The 18,199-nt window shown below is 38.9% G+C and overlaps 4 protein-coding genes and 1 pseudogene across 4 annotated transcripts; 4 read left to right on the top strand and 1 right to left on the bottom strand.

The window, feature by feature from the left end:
* Window positions 1-1,201: 1,201 nt before the first annotated feature.
* Window positions 1,202-2,226, bottom strand: LOC111785532 (transcription factor MYB106). The gene is made up of 4 exons (XM_023665924.2): window positions 2,080-2,226; window positions 1,880-2,009; window positions 1,554-1,804; window positions 1,202-1,482 (listed from the first exon to the last, which is right to left on the bottom strand). Exons 1-4 carry the CDS (start codon window positions 2,210-2,212, stop codon window positions 1,373-1,375), a joined length of 624 nt encoding a protein of 207 aa, XP_023521692.2. The 5' UTR covers window positions 2,213-2,226; the 3' UTR covers window positions 1,202-1,372.
* Window positions 2,227-3,713: 1,487 nt separating this feature from the next.
* LOC111791572 (2-isopropylmalate synthase 2, chloroplastic) lies at window positions 3,714-7,210 on the top strand. The gene is made up of 9 exons (XM_023672962.2): window positions 3,714-4,377; window positions 5,365-5,578; window positions 5,648-5,728; window positions 6,219-6,311; window positions 6,403-6,489; window positions 6,560-6,660; window positions 6,754-6,787; window positions 6,866-6,940; window positions 7,023-7,210. The coding sequence occupies exons 1-9, from the start codon at window positions 3,725-3,727 to the stop codon at window positions 7,107-7,109; spliced, it is 1,425 nt and encodes a 474-aa protein (XP_023528730.2). The 5' UTR covers window positions 3,714-3,724; the 3' UTR covers window positions 7,110-7,210.
* A 183-nt stretch (window positions 7,211-7,393) lies between these two features.
* On the top strand, window positions 7,394-9,133 carry LOC111791573 (small ribosomal subunit protein mL103 (rPPR7)-like; annotated as a pseudogene).
* A 1,022-nt stretch (window positions 9,134-10,155) lies between these two features.
* LOC111789647 (transcription initiation factor TFIID subunit 15) lies at window positions 10,156-13,380 on the top strand. Its single transcript, XM_023670282.2, has 8 exons — window positions 10,156-10,296; window positions 10,554-10,707; window positions 10,819-11,174; window positions 11,297-11,497; window positions 11,839-11,922; window positions 12,359-12,440; window positions 12,517-12,643; window positions 12,943-13,380. Exons 2-8 carry the CDS (start codon window positions 10,588-10,590, stop codon window positions 13,164-13,166), a joined length of 1,194 nt encoding a protein of 397 aa, XP_023526050.2. The 5' UTR covers window positions 10,156-10,296; window positions 10,554-10,587; the 3' UTR covers window positions 13,167-13,380.
* An 815-nt stretch (window positions 13,381-14,195) lies between these two features.
* Window positions 14,196-17,474, top strand: LOC111791635 (eukaryotic translation initiation factor 3 subunit I). Its single transcript, XM_023673041.2, has 8 exons — window positions 14,196-14,507; window positions 14,606-14,821; window positions 15,084-15,211; window positions 16,366-16,485; window positions 16,591-16,680; window positions 16,812-16,898; window positions 16,983-17,062; window positions 17,171-17,474. The coding sequence occupies exons 1-8, from the start codon at window positions 14,324-14,326 to the stop codon at window positions 17,244-17,246; spliced, it is 981 nt and encodes a 326-aa protein (XP_023528809.1). The 5' UTR covers window positions 14,196-14,323; the 3' UTR covers window positions 17,247-17,474.
* Window positions 17,475-18,199: the final 725 nt, after the last annotated feature.

Here is an 18,199-nt window from a genome sequence, read left to right as displayed (position 1 = left end):
AATAATTGACATTTCACACATATAGAAAAAGAAAGAGAGAAAAATAATTATATAAAATAAATACAAATATTTTTTTTATTATCATTCTATAAACATAAAAAAAAAATGCATTGAAAAATAAATATTATATATCTTTAATTGTAGTTTTGATCTTATTTTACCATTTTTCTGCTTCTTGGTTTGTTGGCGTTGTGCCAGCGGCATCAACGGCATTAGCTGCCGCCGCCGAGGGAGAAGGAGAGGAGTTGTTCGACCACGAAGCCGCGACAACCTGCGCAATGTCAATATTGCTGCCGTTTATACTCGCCCTGTTACCGAGTTGTCTGACGAAATTGGACGGAAATTTGAAAAACCGGGAAGAAGACAAGGCGTGCGACGCCACTGACGCCTTCACCGGTTTGGTTTCGTGTGTGAATCGACCGTAGCTATGCTCTCGAAGACGACCTGCAACAGTGAAGAAGAACAAGAACTCCCCATGTACCTCATCACTATGGTTTATTTAATTGCTTAATTAGAGCTACATTTAGGGTTGGTTATGACCACGTGGATTGATTAGGTATATGTAGGAACTCTACGGGTGAGAGTCTACTTAACCTATAAGAATGGGATGTCATCCACTTAGGGCCTACGACACACCAGTAACAACGAGCTCTAATTGTGCTCAGTGGTAGTTGGTCTTGCATTGTTCTAGTCTGGAATGGTTTAAGAATACAAAATATTGCCACGTGCCATTAGTGGAGCTTCCCGCTAGTGCTTAGTTACTACTAAGAGAGATCAAGTTGTGCTTATCGGGAATCGATCTTGCATTGTTCTAGCTTGAAATAGCGTAAGAATAACGACGTTTTTAACGGGTCTAACTTTACAATTTTTTTTAATATTAACTTACAAACCTAAAATGACAATTTAATTTTTATAATTAACATAATAAATCCAATTTCTTGGGCAGTTGAGAACATATAAATAATAATAAAAGCTCACTTTTTTAGATGCCACTGTTTTTACTATAATGCCCATAAAGAATCTTAAAGCTTTATTATTATTATTATTATTATTATTATTATTATTTATTTATTTATTTATTTATTTATTTATTTATTTACTTGGAAAAATAAACCTAAATTTTTATAATTTATTTTCCATACAATATTAAATGTTAATTTTAAATACTATAATACACTTCCAACAATTTATAAAAAATATTAATAATTGCAATAAATTTATTGAAACATAGAAATTAATTTAAAAACATAATAATAATGTAAATCAAACTTTCACACTTACATTAATTCCCAAAATAATAATTTCCGAAAATCATAATTAATTTTTGGGTCATTTTCTTTTTCCATCATTAATAAATAAAAACTCACTTCCATCAGAACTCGCCGCCGAGAATGGTGTCCCACCAGTTGTTCTTGCTGTCCGACGACGGCAGTTGATCGCCACCGGCGGCCGTAGACGACGTCGTTGGAGACTCCTCGCCGCCTTCGCCGCAAAGAATTAATATATAAATTTCAAATCTCATAAATTTTTAAATGTAGAATTTTGAATTTTACCTGAAGAACCATATGGGTTTTGATTGGCTGATGGAATTGGTTGCAGCTTGGATTGTCGAGCGAGTCGTTCTTCGGCTTCGAGCCGAGCCGTTTCCCATTGAGCCATGTGGGTGAGGGTGGAGTTCATATTGTTTTGTTCTTCATTGTTCTTTATCCCCATTTTGATCAGCTTTTTCTTCATATGCGTGTTCCAGTAGTTCTTGATCTCGTTATCCGTTCTTTTAGGTAAATGGGTCGCTATCGCTGACCACCTTAGACACCCGAACGATATCAAAATCAAATCTTTGTAAGAAAAAACTAAACATCGTGAATGAATCAATAAAGACCTGTTTCCGAGGAGTGCATGAAGTTGAACGATCGCTTGCTCTTCGTGCAAACTAAATTTTCCTCTTTTGATGTCGGGTCGGAGGTAATTCGTCCATCGAAGTCTACAACTCTTTCCACATCGCTCGAGTCCTAAAGTTTTCGAAAGAAATTATTAAACCCTCGTCGAAAATTTAAAGAAGGTGTTTGAGTAGCGTCATACCGGCTTTCGGTGGCAAGGTTCGCCAGCTTCCATGGCCATGCTGCTGAATGTAAGCCAAGAGTTTGTGGTCTTCTTCCGGCGTCCATGGCCCTTTCTTCAACCCTGACTTGTGGCGGCGAGGAGAGGTTCCCATTTGGATATAACACAGCCTTTTGTGGAATTGTTGGATGTTTGTGTTTTATATACATGATTCTATGCACTGTTTTTGTATATTAATTATGTACGATCGTAATTAATCATGATCGTGACTAATATCTCGAAAAAAAAAACCTTTTCTTTACTCGTTTTTAAACTAAAAAGTCGTTAAAATTACTCGAGAATCGTTTTTTCCAGTGACTGATTCAAACCCATTTGTTGCATCTCGAGCCGAACGAAACATTCTTTATAAGAGTGTGTGTGTAAGAAATGGTATTGTTCTGTCACACGAATTGTCACAAAATATTTACGACATGACAAAGATTTAACCATTAGACATATAGACTCCTATGCCCGATCTACATCGAAGTAGAGTTTAATACTTCTCTTCCATGTCTGGGTAATTTGGGTGTTGCATTTTGGTCCGACATATACTTCATTCGATGTAACGTTATTTGTCCACTTTTAGTATGATCGTGATGTACACGATTCTTTATAATTACTAATTGCAATTTAATTGTCACATAATAATTTTATTCAAATTTTTATTGGAAACGTATTTTTAACAACTCTTAGTCATTCAATTGTCTTAAATACTATCAGAAATTCATATAAATAAATAATATATACGAAAATTGGTATTATTTGAGTATTAATAATTTTTAAAAATTAGAAAAATTATTGAATTGAATCCACAAAACTAACTATTTAATGCAATTTCTAGTGGAACCGACTTGGTGGATATGAAAAAGATTGGCAATTCAATTACTAAATTAATTCATCCATTTGTTCTCTCATAACAAGAATTTTAATTATAAAAACCTTCACAATATTTATTATTTCCTTCATTTATTATTATTATTATTATTTTGTAAATATCTATCTAATTTTTACAATATTTATTGAAATCTAGTATAAAATAGCTGTTTTTTTTTTATTATTAAAAAATATAAAATGGAAAATGAGAATAATTTTTTTTAAAAGTAGGGTAACGTGGAGCGGAGTAATGACAACTTCAATCAAAACACTCGGGAAGCTGCTGTCATTGTTCAACACTCGGGGAACCCGTGAAAGCAAGTCCAAGAGGTCATAAGATTTGTGGTCGTGGACTTTATTTGATAAAGAAATAAAAACTCTTATGAAAAAATGACGACAAGTGTTATCCTCCATCATTTATGAGTTTTCGTCATGATCTTGTTCTTCACGATCAATTTCAACTATCTCAATATTTTTTCGACCTTAAATGAGTATTACATATCGGTTCATGTTGAATTATTTTTAGTAATTCACGATATTGAAAAGGACGACTCGTTAGGTAGAAATTGGAGTATAGTACAAATTTGATTGCAAAGGAGTTCGATTTTTTTTATATAGTTCCAAAATAAAGCTGCAAAATGTCACGTGTAAAATATGTTAGATTCTCTTTTCCAATAATTTAAGATGCGAGTTGTCTTCCTTTTTCAACAAAGTTAAAAAACGACAAATCATGTCGTGCATGTCCTCCACAAATATGATGCCCTCAATTAATTCCAACGTACGAGACCTCAAACCCAATCCAGCTATGTCCATGCTAACTATGCCGGTTTCAATGTCGATGTCGAAGCCGAATCACGACGTTTGTATTTCCCGTCATCAAATAACATCATGTCATGTAGTGTCTTCGGTTCGACAACGTCCACCCTACACCCCGAATTACATCCCGGACGCTTCCTATGTACGCGTATTTGACACCACTCTCCGCGACGGCGAGCAATCCCCCGGTGCAGCCCTCACGTCGAAGCAGAAGCTTCTCATTGCCCGTCAGCTTGTGAAGCTGAGGGTCGATGCAATCGAGGCGGGATTCCCGGCAGCGTCGAGGCAGGACTTTGAGGCTGTGGAGATGGTTGCGAAAGAGGTTGGCAATGAGGTAGGTGAGGATGGGTACGTGCCGGTGATTTGCGGGTTCTCGAGGTGTACCGAGAGCGACGTTCGAGCTGCTTGGGAGGCAGTGAAGTATGCTAAGAGACCAAGAATACATATGTTCATTGCAACGAGTGAGATTCATTTGACGCATAAGCTTAGAAAGACGAGAGGGGAAGTGGTTGAGATTGCTAGGAACATGGTGAGGTTTGCACGAAGCTTGGGTTTTGATGATGTTGAGTTTAGCCCTGAGGATGCTGGCAGGTTTGATCTTTAATCATCTCTACTTGAGCTAGTTCGAGTTTGTTAGATCCCATATCGGTTGGAGAGGAGAACGAAACTAGCTTTATAAGGGTGTAGAAACCTTTCCCTAGCAGATGCGTTTTGGGCCGTTATAAATGATATCAAAGCCAGACACTAGGTGATGTACCAGCGAGTAGGCTGTTCCCTGAAGGGGTAGACACGAGGTGATGTGCCATTAAGGACGCTGGCCCCAAAGGATGGTGGATTTGGTGGGGTCCCACATCGATTGGAGAAAGGAACGAGTGCCAGCGAGGATGCTGGGCCCTGAAGGGGGTGGATTGTTAGATCCCACATCTGGTTGTGGAGGACAACGAAACACCCTTTAGAAGGGTGTGGAAATCTTTCACTAGCAAACGCGTTTTGAAGAGGCTGTTCTGCTGGCATTTAAGGAAAAGTCCAAAAAGGACAATATTTGTTAGTAGTGGTTTTGGGCCGTTATAAATGGTATAAAAGCCAGACACTAGACGATGTGCCAGCGAGGAGGCTGTTCCCTGAAGGGGTAGACACGAGACAGTGTGCCATTAAGGACGCTGGGGCCCGAAGGGGGTGGATTTGGTGGGGGTCCAACAACGATTAGAGAAAGGAACGAGTGCCAGTGAGAATGCTGGCCCTTGAAGGGGGTAGATTGTTAGATCCCACATCGGTTGGTAGATTGTTAGATCCCACATCGGTTGGGGGGAGAACGAAACACCCTTTATAAGGGTGTGGAAACCATCCCACATCAGTTGGCGAGGAGATCGAAACACCCTTTATAAGGGTGTAAAAGCCTTTCCCTAGCAGATCGTTTTAAAGCCTTAAGGGGAAACCCGAAAGGGAAAGTCCAAAGAGGACAATATCTGTTAGCGGTGGGGTTAGGCTGTTGCGTAGTTCGCATATATTCGAATTGAACTGGTTCGGGTTCGAGTTATTGAATAAACTTAATCTACCATTTGTTGGGTGTGGTATCAGATCAGATAAAGAGTTTCTGTATCAAATTCTTGGTGAAGTGATAAGAGCTGGGGCAACAACTCTGAACATAACAGACACAGTGGGGTATACAGTGCCAGCTGAATATGGGAAGCTGATAGCTGATATAAAATGTAATACTCCTGGCACTCAAAATGTTATCATTTCAACGCATTGCCAGAATGACCTTGGGCTAGCAACTGCCAATACAATAGCAGTAAGTGATATTAACCCTTCTCTATGTTCTTGCTCCAAATTCCATTCCTCTCATTTTATTGTCTTGTAGGGGGCATGCGGTGGTGCAAGGCAAGTTGAGGTCACAATAAATGGCATAGGTGAGAGAGCTGGGAATGCTTCACTCGAGGAGGTAACCCGTTCTTTCATTTATCAACCGATCTATGCTCAAATTGGTTCTATAATTTTTGTAACACCCCATGCTTCGGTATTCCCCTGTGGTATAGCACTTTACTTACTCTTTGCTTTTAAGAGTGAAGACTGTCTCTACGGATCCACACAAGTCCTTCTAGCATGTTCTGTCCTTGTTTGCATGCGTCCTAGGAAATTAATGGTCCCGGTATCCTCCCATGTACTTACAGACCGACACAAACCTTTCTAGCATGTTTTGACCAAACATAGAATTGTTCCAAGCAAAACACGTTTAACCATGAAGTTTTTATAATTGAGTCGTCAAAATGGACATATGCATTTTGTTGGTGTAGATAGTAACTCTCAATTCTTTTAAGCTTTTCTTGGTCGTCTTATCCTTATCACTCTCATTCGAATGGGGTCCCGATTCATTCACGTATCATTCCTTTACTTGAGTTAGTGTATCGTTCTACGGTACATGATATGTTCAGGTGGTAATGACCCTACAATGTCGTGGAGAGCATGTGCTTGGAGGTCTTTACACTGGAATTAACTCGAGACATATCTTTTCAACTAGCAAGATGGTAATTAGTTACCAGAAAGCTTCTTGAAAAAGTTACCAAAAAGCTTAATTATTTGAGAAGGTTGGCCAAATTGAGTGTCATTGTTGGTCAGGTAGAAGAGTACACTGGATTGAATGTGCAGCCCCACAAGGCCATCGTTGGAGCCAATGCCTTTGCTCATCAAAGTGGCATCCACCAGGTTGCTCTTCTTCCAATTTTACTCCTGTTGAGGCTTAAATGGTATCCTAAATATGATCATTGATACTCAGGATGGGATGCTTAAGCACAGAGGCACTTACGAAATCATACCACCAGAAGATATTGGCTATCAACGATCCAATCATGTTGGTATTGTTCTTGGAAAGCTCAGGTATCCCCTGTTTCCTTACTGCTATGAGCCTGCTTAAAGTTCTTATTTTTTTTCAACCAAAGCTCCACCTTTGACTTTCTTATGCGTGTATAGTGGACGTCATGCTCTTAAAAGTCAACTTCGAAAGGTATATTGTGATAGCGTTTTCCGTAAGTTATCATATCATTTATTTCTTGTAGTAGCTTCACCCTCGTTGTCTTTTCAGCTTGGCTATGAGATCGATGAGGACAAGCTCGACAACGTATTTTGGCGATTCAAAGCTTTAGCTGAACAGAAAAAGGTAACTTAGGTGATACCCATTTGAGATTATTCTACCTAGGTTACCGTTCATTAATACTCCTAACTTGTTTTTGAATTTTCAGAGAATTATAGATGCGGATCTTATAGCACTGGTATCTGATGAAGTTTCTAAGAAAGTTGACATCAAAGTGACCGAAAATAGAACATAGTTTGTGTGAAATTTTAGATTTTATTATAGTTGGATCGTTTTTTAAGTAAATTTATTTATTTAAGTGAGATGCGCAAGCTTTTGAATCTAAAACTTATATCATTTCATAATATTAGATCATATGGAGACACGTGGATAGAGATATCATATAACGACCCTGAAATATTTAATGGGAGAAACTTAATATTTACAATTATATATTTAATTAATACACTTTTTTTTTTTTTTGGACATTTAATATTTTTGTTGCTCAAGGATAAAAGGGTAATTTCACCCTTAAAAAAGTTTAAAAGAAAAAAGAAAAAGAAAAAGAAAACCACTTTTTAAGAACATTTCATTTTGAATTATATATTTATTTTATATTATTTATTCCTTTTCGAATTAGTTTGACCAATTTGCCATTCATTTTCTTTACCTCCGGTCCTCGATCGCTTGGCCCATAGAAAGGCTAAACCCTACCAACGCCATTGAAGGCTGTAATTTTCACGTCTAAACCCCATCGCCATCCGCCATGGCTGCGGCTCTCTCCAGAACTCCAAGATGCCTCTTCCTCCATTCCAAACTCCTTCCTTCTTTCACATATTCAACAACTCGGCCGCTTCAACCAAACTCCGATTCCCCTTTCCCTTCATTTCGTGCTGCTAAATCCGCCATTTTGACCTTCCGGCATTCCGACGCCACCGCCCAATCTACCACTATTCCATCCGCAAACTCGCGCGTGCTCAACGCTTCGACCTCATCGATGGCATCATTCAATCCCAACTCAAATCCCCCTCCGCCATTTCTGAAGGCTTCTGGATCCGCCTCATCATGCTCTACTCCGGCTCCGGCATGGTCGATCAAGCTATCCGCACTCTTGATCAGGTAATCCTGAACAAACCCTGCGATCTGTCAGAGAAATCGCTCTGTGCTGTTCTCTCTGTTTATCTCAACAATTCCATGCCTGAGAAGGTTCATGAGATGTTTAGAACCATTCCGGAGAAGATTGGTGTTACTCCGACGGTGGTTTCGCACAATCTGGTGTTGAAGGCTTTTGTTCAGCAAAACGATCTTGAATCGGCTCGGAACTGGATCGATGAGTTGTACAAGGATGATGCTAAGGTCGTCCCCAACATTGACTCGTACAATATCTTGTTAGGAGCTTACTGGAACAAAGGCGATTTGGTCGGATTCGACGGGATTGTGAAGGAAATTTCAAAGAGAGGTTTGGAGTACAATTTCGCTAGTTACAATTACAGGACTTTGAGGCTGTGCAAGAACAAGGAGTGTGCACGGGCCAAGAAATTGCTAGATTAGATGGTTTCAAAGGGTGTGAAGCCCAATTCTACTAGCTATGATGCAATCATCCATGGCTACGGCAATGTTGGAGATATTGAATTGGCTACGAAAGTTCTGAAGAGTATGCTGGAGGATGGCCATGTCTCACCCAGTTCGCGAATCTGTTATAGTTTGATTCGAAGCATGGTTAAGGAGGGGGAGTTTACATGTAGAGAGATCATAAAGAGGAGGTGGGTTCCTCCATTTGAGGCAATGGAGGCCCTGGTTCGTGGATTGGTGGGTATATCAAAGGTTGAAGAGGCAAAAGAGATTGTTGAGAAGATGAAGAAGATGCTCAAAGGACCTGCTATGGATTCGTGGGGGAAAATTGAAGCTGCTCTTTCGCTGTAGAGTGATTACAGACACTCATTTGAAAGATTTGAAATGCGTTGTTGATTGTTTTTGCATCTCACAAGAACAGAGCATCAAAATCTCACTTATATGTGGCTTTGTTGCTGCTTCATCCGTTCATCACAATGGTATGTAATTTGCTACTCTTGCTCCTCTGCCTGTTCTTTCTTCTGGGAGTTGCTACTACCATGTTCTTCCTTGGACTGCATGAACTGAGTGGATGAGTTTAACTTCAATTGGAGGGAATGGATTGGTTTTAAATGACACTATTTTTGCTACTTTTGATATGAATCTCCATTTTTCATTTTCATATTCTTGTTCTCTATTCAATAATCGGATGAGACCTTCATTATCGGACTTGAAAGTTATCTGTGAGTTGATCCATTGAAGAAGCTGTTTGCAGCTATTTTTAATTCTCATTGGCTGCTTGGTTCGATGGAACTAACAAAGCTCTGATACCATTGGTCACAATCGCACTTTTGATGGCAGCGGACTTGCAACGTGCGGCACTCACTTTCCAACGACCAGTGAGCTAAGCCAATTCGTTCTTGTGTCGCTTACAGCCAAGCGATGTATGCTCGAACCTCTGGTCTCGATTTTAAGAGAAGGTTGAGGGCGGAGAGAGATTTTCGAGAGAGATTCTTGGAAAGTGAGTGCAGCACAATCGCGACAGGTCTAGACATATATTTCTGAAATGTGAAAAAACATAAAGGGTTTGACTTGTCATGAACCTCATGAATGAGGATGACCGTGACACTTGGCATCGTCCCCACTAACATTTTTCTGTAACTATTTTTATCACGAGCATGACCGTGACACTTAGGCATTGTCCCCACTAACATTTTTCTTTTTTTTTTCTTATTTATATATATTTCTTCCTTTAATCTTATATTATAAGACACGGTGGTATTTTTTTTTGACAAACATTTTGGAGATCTTTTTATTAATTTAATATTTTTTAAAATAAATAACAGACATTTAAGGTATTTATATATACACGTTAAGTTAGTCTAGTTTTAAAATTAAATTAAAATTATTTTAAAAGTTTATTTTTATTTTTTTTGTAACTTAACCTAGCCACAATTGACCTAAAACGTTCTCTTGAAATTAAATATTCAAACAATTGTGCCCAATATTTTTTTTTTTATACCAAATAAAAATTTATTTATCATCTAAAATCATAATCGAGTATTTATAGGCACATTATGAAGACGATTATTTTTATTTTGAGAGTCAATAATGTAAATAATATAAAGATATATATATATATATTATATTTTAGTACAATCTATTTTTTTTAAAAAAAAGAAAATAATAATAATAATAATAATACATGTGAATAATCCATAAGCTATTATCGTCTAAAAAGTATGGAAATTAAAATAATAATGTTAAGAAGGTGGGTTTAATTGGATCGTTATCGACCCGGTTCACTCTCATCAAAGCGAGGGACTGTGGAAAAGCAGTGAAGAAGCGGCAGACGAACCAAAAATCAAAGTCTGAAACTCGACGCAGCTCAGGTAACCCTATCGCTCATCTCTTTTCAATCTTCTTCGTACCTGTATTTCCTGATTTGAGGTCCATTATCTCCACTACCACATGATTCAAATTTGGTTAATTTTTTTCTTTACTCCTTCATTCATCGCTCGACGATTTCTGTTTTCTTTGCTTTCTCCTCTGCTTTTCCTTTCGAGATCTATGTTCTTGAAAAGATTTATCTGTCTCTCGCGGCTTCTTTCAGAGATTTTAATTTACTGATTGGCCGTGTTTTGCGTAGGTCTTAACTTTGATTTCATGAAAATTGGTGAATAATGGCTAGCTATGCGGGTAAAGGAGCCCTCTCAAATGGGTCTGTCTACGTCTGCAACCTGCCCTATGGGACAGATGATAATATGCTTGCTGAATATTTTGGAACAATTGGGTTACTAAAGGTTGGGAAATTTAGCCACAATTTTGTTTACGCTTTGCCTGTTTCTATGCGCCTTTGCTTTTGGTTGTATTAGTATTAATAGTCCTCTTTTTCGCTTGTTTAATCTTCAAAGAAAGACAAGCGAACAGGTAGACCAAAGATCTGGTTGTATCGTGATAAATCAACGAATGAGCCTAAAGGAGATGCTACTGTAACATATGAGGATCCACATGCAGCCCTAGCGGCTGTTGAATGGTTTAACAATAAGGATTTTCATGGTAATATCATTGAAGTTCATATAGCAGAGTCCAAAAGTAAAGATGATCTCTCATTTAATGTGGGGGATGATCCAATTGTTGTTGGTGATGATCTTGGTTTCGAGGAGAATGCTGCGGATGTGAATGGGGGCGGTGGAAGGGGGAGAGGTCGCGGTGATGTTCCAGGAAAAGCATGGCAACAAGAGGGAGATTGGCTGTGTCCAAATACAAGGTCTGTGATATGATATTGGTGAGCAGCTCCTTCTTGCTTCTTTCAATCGATCAATCTTGCTTGACTTGTATCAGTCACTTATTGTTGTTTAAATGGCTTCTCATGTGCTATCCTACTGGCAGTTGTTCCAATGTTAATTTTGCATTTCGCGGTGTGTGCAACCGATGTGGAAGTGCTCGACCTTCTGGTGCTGCTGGTAGTGGTGCAGGCTCTATAGGTCGTGGCAGGGGCCGTGGCGCTAGCAACCAGGACTCTGGAGGCAATAGCCGTCAAGTTGGTGGCCCTACTGGCCTCTTTGGTCCAAATGATTGGCCTTGTCCAATGTAAATCTAATTTCACTTTACTTATGTGCAACCAGCATAGTTTGATTTGCATTGGGTTTAGTCTTGCAGGAATGTATTACCTTTGCATTTCCTTTTCTGCAATGTTATCATTTGATATTTTTATGAAGTTCTTGCATTATATATTGTACCATTTTTAAATATCATGGCAATCATGAAATGATGCATCTCGAGAGAAGATCCGAAGGAGCAATCGCAATGTTAATTTGAAGTTTTGGGAGAAATATTGTCTTGTATGGTTATTTGTTTCTAGATACTTGTTCTCTGCTTGGATAACACTGCTTGCTTGTGTAACTGGCTCTTCCTACTGCTTTATGTTTCAGGTGTGGTAACATTAACTGGGCAAAGCGTACAAAATGCAACATTTGTAACACAAACAAACCCGGTCATAACGAGGGCGGCACGAGGTATAACGTAAACTATTTATTTTTGTTTTGCTATTTTTTTGTTGAAAAGCACATGATCTTATTAGTTGATGACGTTTCTTGCAGTATTTTATTATCTTTTTTTAGTTTAAGGCGACAACCCTTAACTATTGGTAGTATAAACTTATGTATTTCTTAAGGGAATGCCACAAATTTTGTCTAAAAAATATGAGATTTTTGCCACAAATTTGAGCCTAGCTCAACTGTCTTGGTTAGAGGTTTGAATTCTCCTATCTCCGCTTGTTGTTGAACTAAACAAGTATGAGATTTTTACCACATTGATGAACTTTTACTCGTTGATCGTGGTCTTTCTGATCATACAAACAAAATATTTGTACGATTGTAGTACTTGAGCTGTACTAATAATTATAGACTACTACAAAGTCTTATCTGTTATTTTTAAATTATGATTGCATAGAGGAGGGCGTGGTGGAGGTTACAAAGAACTCGATGAAGAAGAGTTGGAGGAGACGAAACGACGACGGAGAGAAGCTGAAGAAGTAAGATGGTGGACCATTGCTTTGAGAAAAACCGTTTTCTGAGTGGGATTTGACAATCTTTTAATTATGATATCAGGATGATGGTGAGATGTATGATGAATTTGGAAACCTTAAGAAGAAGTTTCGTGCCAAATCTCAGCAAATGGAAGCTGGTCGGGTACTACCAGGTGCTGGGCGGGCTGGATGGGAAGTCGAGGAACTAGGTACGTGTCTGTCCACCAACACCATGCTATTGACCTTGAAATTATTTTGAGAATTCTTCTTGTGCATGTCTGTTAAGTTAACATTCCGGAATATTGTCGGAGATTTTAGCCCCCAAAGGGCTGCCCGACCCACAGTTACTCTTAAGATTGCACGTTCGAAGCTTTGAGAGAGCTTAACATGGAAAATTCTTGATTGTCTCAACGGGCACTGATTTACTACAAATTCTGATTATCCTGAAAAGTCATTGGCTTAAATATAAAGCCTACCTAAATACATGTTTTTGAACTTTCTTTTTCAGGTGTAGTTGAGAAAGAGAGGAGGGAGAGAAGTAGAGACCGAGGATGGGACGACCGAGACAAGAACAGAGATAGCAGCAGAAACAGGGAAAGAGAAAACAGAGAAAGACATCGGAGTCCAAGCAGGGAGCGAGATAGAGGAAGAGATCGTGATCGAGATTACGAGTACGAGCGAGATAGAGAATATGGGAGGGACAAGGACCACCGGAGCAGGCACCGGCACTGAGAAATGGTTCGGGGGTCTGCCTGTGAATTGGTAAAACCAGTGGGGATATAATTTTGTTGATGACCTTGGAGGGAGGGGAGAAGGAATGGTTGAAACATTTGGTTTAAAACATATAACCTCGTGGGTCTTATTTTTATTGAGAGATATTCTATTGAGTTCTGTGATACATCTTTTTGGTACGTGAAGAACACTATCAGATTACGAGTTCCAAATTTGCAGGTTGAGTTGCTCTGTTTTCACTAATTTTGCAATCTTATCAAGTTCACCACGACACCACCGATGTACCTTTAACCTGGCTTGTTCAAGTTTATCACTAGCAGATATTGTTTTTTTTTTTTTTACTTTTCCCTTAGGTGTTTCCCCTCAAGTTTTATCACTAGCAAATCTCGCTAGCACACTGCCTTTTTGTTACGTATTGCTGTCAGCCTCACGGTTTTAAAATGTATCTACTAAGGAGAGATTTTCACACTTGTAAGCAATGCTTTGTTCCTTTAGTCTCACGATTTTAAAATGCATCTATGGTCTCACAGTTTTAAAACGCATTATGGTATCATGGTTTTAAAACGCATTATGGTATCATGGTTTTAAAATGCATCTACATGGTCTTATGGTTTACACATCCCTATAAGGAATGAGGAATGCTTTGTTCCTATTTTCAACCGACGTAAGATTTCACACTTTTTGTTTCGACATCATCAAAATATAATAATCAAACTATTTATAAATGGCGAAATGACATCTATAAATTGACTCATAGAGATGTCTTTGAGATATTCAAAAGAATGCTCCCTTATAAACCCATATCATTCCCTAAATTAGCCGATGTGGGACTTCCATCATCCAACACCCATATCTCCGAATGTCGCTCGAGGGTAGTAGGCCTAAGGAGTATCAAACTCTACATGGCCAAATTCAAGACCTCTTAGTCAAAGGACACCTTCAACCAAGCCTTAGTCCACCTGAGGAGTGGTTGCCATTGCCACGGATTGGAACCGTATCGAATAAATACCGGCCCAAGCCCAAGTCTAATTCCGAAATACACCAACCCTAGCCCCGAATTCCCACACCCATCCTCCCAATCCCACCATCGCCGGCGTCTCACGGCAACCGGCTCTATCATTTCTGCCAACAAATTCTAGCTTCAAACTTCATCGAAAATGCGTCCAATATTGATGAAAGGCCATGAACGGCCATTGACTTTCCTCAAGTACAATAGGGATGGCGATCTTCTTTTCTCCTGTGCCAAGGATCACAACCCCACCGTCTGGTTCGCTGACAACGGCGAGCGATTGGGGACTTATCGTGGTCATAATGGTGCCGTTTGGTGCTGTGATGTTTCCAGTATGCTTCACCTTCTTATTTTTACCTTGCGTTTGTTTGGATTGATAATTGAGGATTCCGAGACTGAACTTGTGTGCTATATACTACTTGAATTTCAGGAGATTCAATGCGGCTGATCACTGGAAGCGCGGATCAGACGGCAAAACTGTGGAATGTACAAACTGGGCAGCAACTTTTCTCCTTCAATTTCGACTCACCTGCTAGGGCAGTTGATTTCTCTGTCGGGGATAAGCTTGCCGTGATTACCACCGATCCTTTCATGGAGTTGCCTTCTGCTATTCATGTCAAACGCATTGCCAGAGACCCCTCGGAACGTAAGCTATGTTTTTCTTTCATTTGGTTTTTCAGTTATCCGATCAGTTCTAGATGATACAATTTGTGTAATGTTACTGCACGACTTGTTTGAGCTTTATTGGTATTGATGCTTGTTCTCCCTTTAACAATATAAGCAGGTTTTGAAAGATTTGTTTCAGTGGACATTGCTATATTCAGCTGACTCTGTGATTAAAATGGACATTTATTTTTGGCTCTAAGTGATTTACATATGCTCATTAAACTGTTTCTGATATGCTGCAGAGACTGGTGAATCTGTGCTCGTTCTTAAGGGTCCCCAGGGAAGAATCAATAGAGCTGTTTGGGGGCCTCTAAATAAGACCATTGTGAGTGCAGGCGAAGATGCTGTTATTCGCATTTGGGATTCTGAGGTAATGATTGGTACTGGGTGTTTATCAATAGTATAGCAATTTTTTATGGCTACTTCCTATCAAAGAAAGTATTTTTGGCTATTATTCCTTTATAAAAGTATTCTGTAAGTATTTCTTCAAGTGGCTTGTTCTTACCATAACAGCAGGTGGGTTAGGCATTGGGAACTTGGACTAATGATGTTGTCCTCCTGGCCAAGTGGCTTGTTCTAACCACAACAGCAGCAATTAATTTTCTTTTCATATGTTCAATTTTCGTTTGGATTTGTATCTCATCTTTGCTAAAAAAAATTATTGTGAAAAAAAATTGCAATAACGAAACAAGGGTTGGATGATGAAAGTCCCACATCGGCTAATTTAGGGAATGGTCATGGGTTTATAAACAAAGAATACTTCTCTCCACTGGGATGAGGCCTTTTGGGGAAGCCCAAAGCAAAGCCATGAGAGCTTATGCTCAAAGTGGACAATATCATACCATTGTGGAGAGTCGTGTTCATCTAACATGGTATCAGAGTCATGCCCTAAACTTAGTCGTGCCAATAAATTGGTAAATCCTCAAATGTCGAACAAAGGACTCCAAAAGAAAAGGAGTCAAGCCTCCTCGAAGGTAGTAAAAAATGACTAAGACTCCAAGGGAGTCGAGCCTCGATTAAGGGGAGGCGTACTTTGTTCGAGGGGAGGTGTTGGATGATAAAAGTCCCACGTCGGCTAATTTAGGGAATGGTCATGGGTTTATAAACAAAGAATACTCTCTCCATTGGGATGAGGCCTTTTGGGGAAGCCCAAAGCAAAGCCATGAGAGCTTATGCTCAAAGTGGACAATATCATACCCATTGTAGAGAGTCGTGTTCATCTAACAACAAGAACATTTAATATAATGTATGCAAGAAGTAAAATTCTATATATATATATTTGGAATTGAAGTATTTATGTTACATTTAGAGACATGCTGAGTATTTATGTTACATTTAGAGACATGCTGAGGTAAGGGCCAACTGACGTTTCCTAATATTTGCATCTGTAATCAAGATGTGTGGTTACCAAATCTAATGTTCCAACTCCTTGTTTATTGTTCGAGTTCTACTTCTATTGATAACTTTTTAATGTTTCTTGGTGAATCTGGCTTATTTTCCTCTTGATGTTTGATTGACTTACAGACAGGTAAACTTTTAAAAGAATCAGACAAGGAGACAGGCCATAAAAAAACAATAACTTCCCTTACGAAATCCTCTGATGGTTCACATTTTATCACTGGTTCTTTGGACAAGTCTGCAAGGGTATTGTACAGATCTCTGATTCTTCAACAACCCCCCTCCCTACCTCCAATATCTGGTTAACAGTTTAAAATTTGGTGGTTTAATATTCATTGATTTTAAATTCAGCTGTGGGATATTAGAACGTTGACGCTCATCAAGACGTATGTGACAGAACGCCCAGTCAATGCAGTTACAATGTCTCCACTTCTTGATCATGTATGTATACGTGAATGACCAAATGTAGCATTGCCAGAGTAAAGTTTCTGACAATGATATTTTGTTTTATGCTCGACTGTCTGATATGTTGTTAAACGTCTTTGGACTCGGATTGGCTTTTCGGGTTTCAGGTGGTGCTTGGTGGTGGTCAGGATGCTTCGGCTGTGACAACAACTGATCATCGTGCAGGAAAGTTCGAAGCAAAATTTTATGACAAGGTATATCACCTTCTGCCATTTATCTTATTACCTTAGAGTTACAGAGTTAGTTCGGTTGGTTGATATTTCCCTTTCGTCTTATAGATCCTTCAAGAAGAGATTGGAGGTGTGAAAGGGCATTTTGGACCCATCAATGCTCTGGCTTTCAATCCCGATGGAAAGAGGTATGGTGTATTGCACTGCTGCTTGTATGTGTAAAACAAACTAAATCATTGCATTGATTGGATGGATAATTGATGTGTTGCTTAATATGGATTTGGTGTTCCTTGTAGCTTTTCAAGTGGAGGTGAAGATGGTTATGTAAGACTGCATCATTTTGACCCCGATTACTTCAACATCAAGCTGTAAATGATGTGAGTGTGGGAGAGAGGATGATATACTTCTGTTGCATTTTTGGATGCCACATTATATTAATTATAGGCTTGAATTATTGTAGTTGAGAACCCCTTAGCTCTTTAAATTTCTTACATAACAAATATCTTGGCAGCTATAGCTTCGCCTATGAACTATTTAACCTCAGTGTCAAAAGGTTTGCTATGGTGCTGTGATCTCCAATGAATTGTCCATTTTCTTGTTGTTGACACCTACACAAAAATCTTGCGAAGACCGACACTAAACGATCGAACGTTGTCCCTAAACTCGGACATCTTAGAATGCACATATGAGAGATATTAGATCAATTTTGGATGCCCTCTTCAAACATTGGTTTGTTTTAAGGTACCTCTCGAGTTCATTGCCCGCTAGATATTGTCCTTTAGACTTTTTCAAGTCATTTGCTAATAGATATTGTCTTTTGACTTTTCCAAGTAATACTAGTCAAATATTGTACTATTTTGACTTTCTCTTCAAGGGTCTCCTCTTAAAGTTGTGAAAAGCATTACTACAAAGAGGTTTCTACACATTGTATTCTCTTCAAGGGTCTACTATTAAAGTTGTGAAGAGCGTTGTTAGAGAGAGGTTTCTACACCATTATAAGGATTGAAGAGCATTGCTAGAGAGAGGTTTCTACACCATTATAAGGATTGAAGAGCGTTGCTAGAGAGAGGTTTCTACACCATTATAAGGATTTCTCGTTTCCCTCTCCAAACCTAGAGAGAGGTTTCTACACCGTTATAAGGATTGCTCGTTTTCCTCTCCAAACCTAGAGAGGTTTCTACACCGTTACAAGGATTGCTCGTTTCCCTCTCCAAACAATGTAGGATCAGCTTATCCTCTATTTACATCCCTTCACTTTTCCTTTATATATATATATTCATAATTTTCCTTTATTTCACATTTTTTAATATTGTATTGAAAAACAA

The sequence above is a fragment of the Cucurbita pepo genome, chromosome 3, assembly GCF_057944985.1.
Source record: "Cucurbita pepo subsp. pepo isolate OVF chromosome 3, ASM5794498v1, whole genome shotgun sequence".
Classification (NCBI taxonomy): Eukaryota; Viridiplantae; Streptophyta; class Magnoliopsida; order Cucurbitales; family Cucurbitaceae; genus Cucurbita; species Cucurbita pepo.
This window is presented reverse-complemented; position numbering and strand designations above follow the sequence as displayed.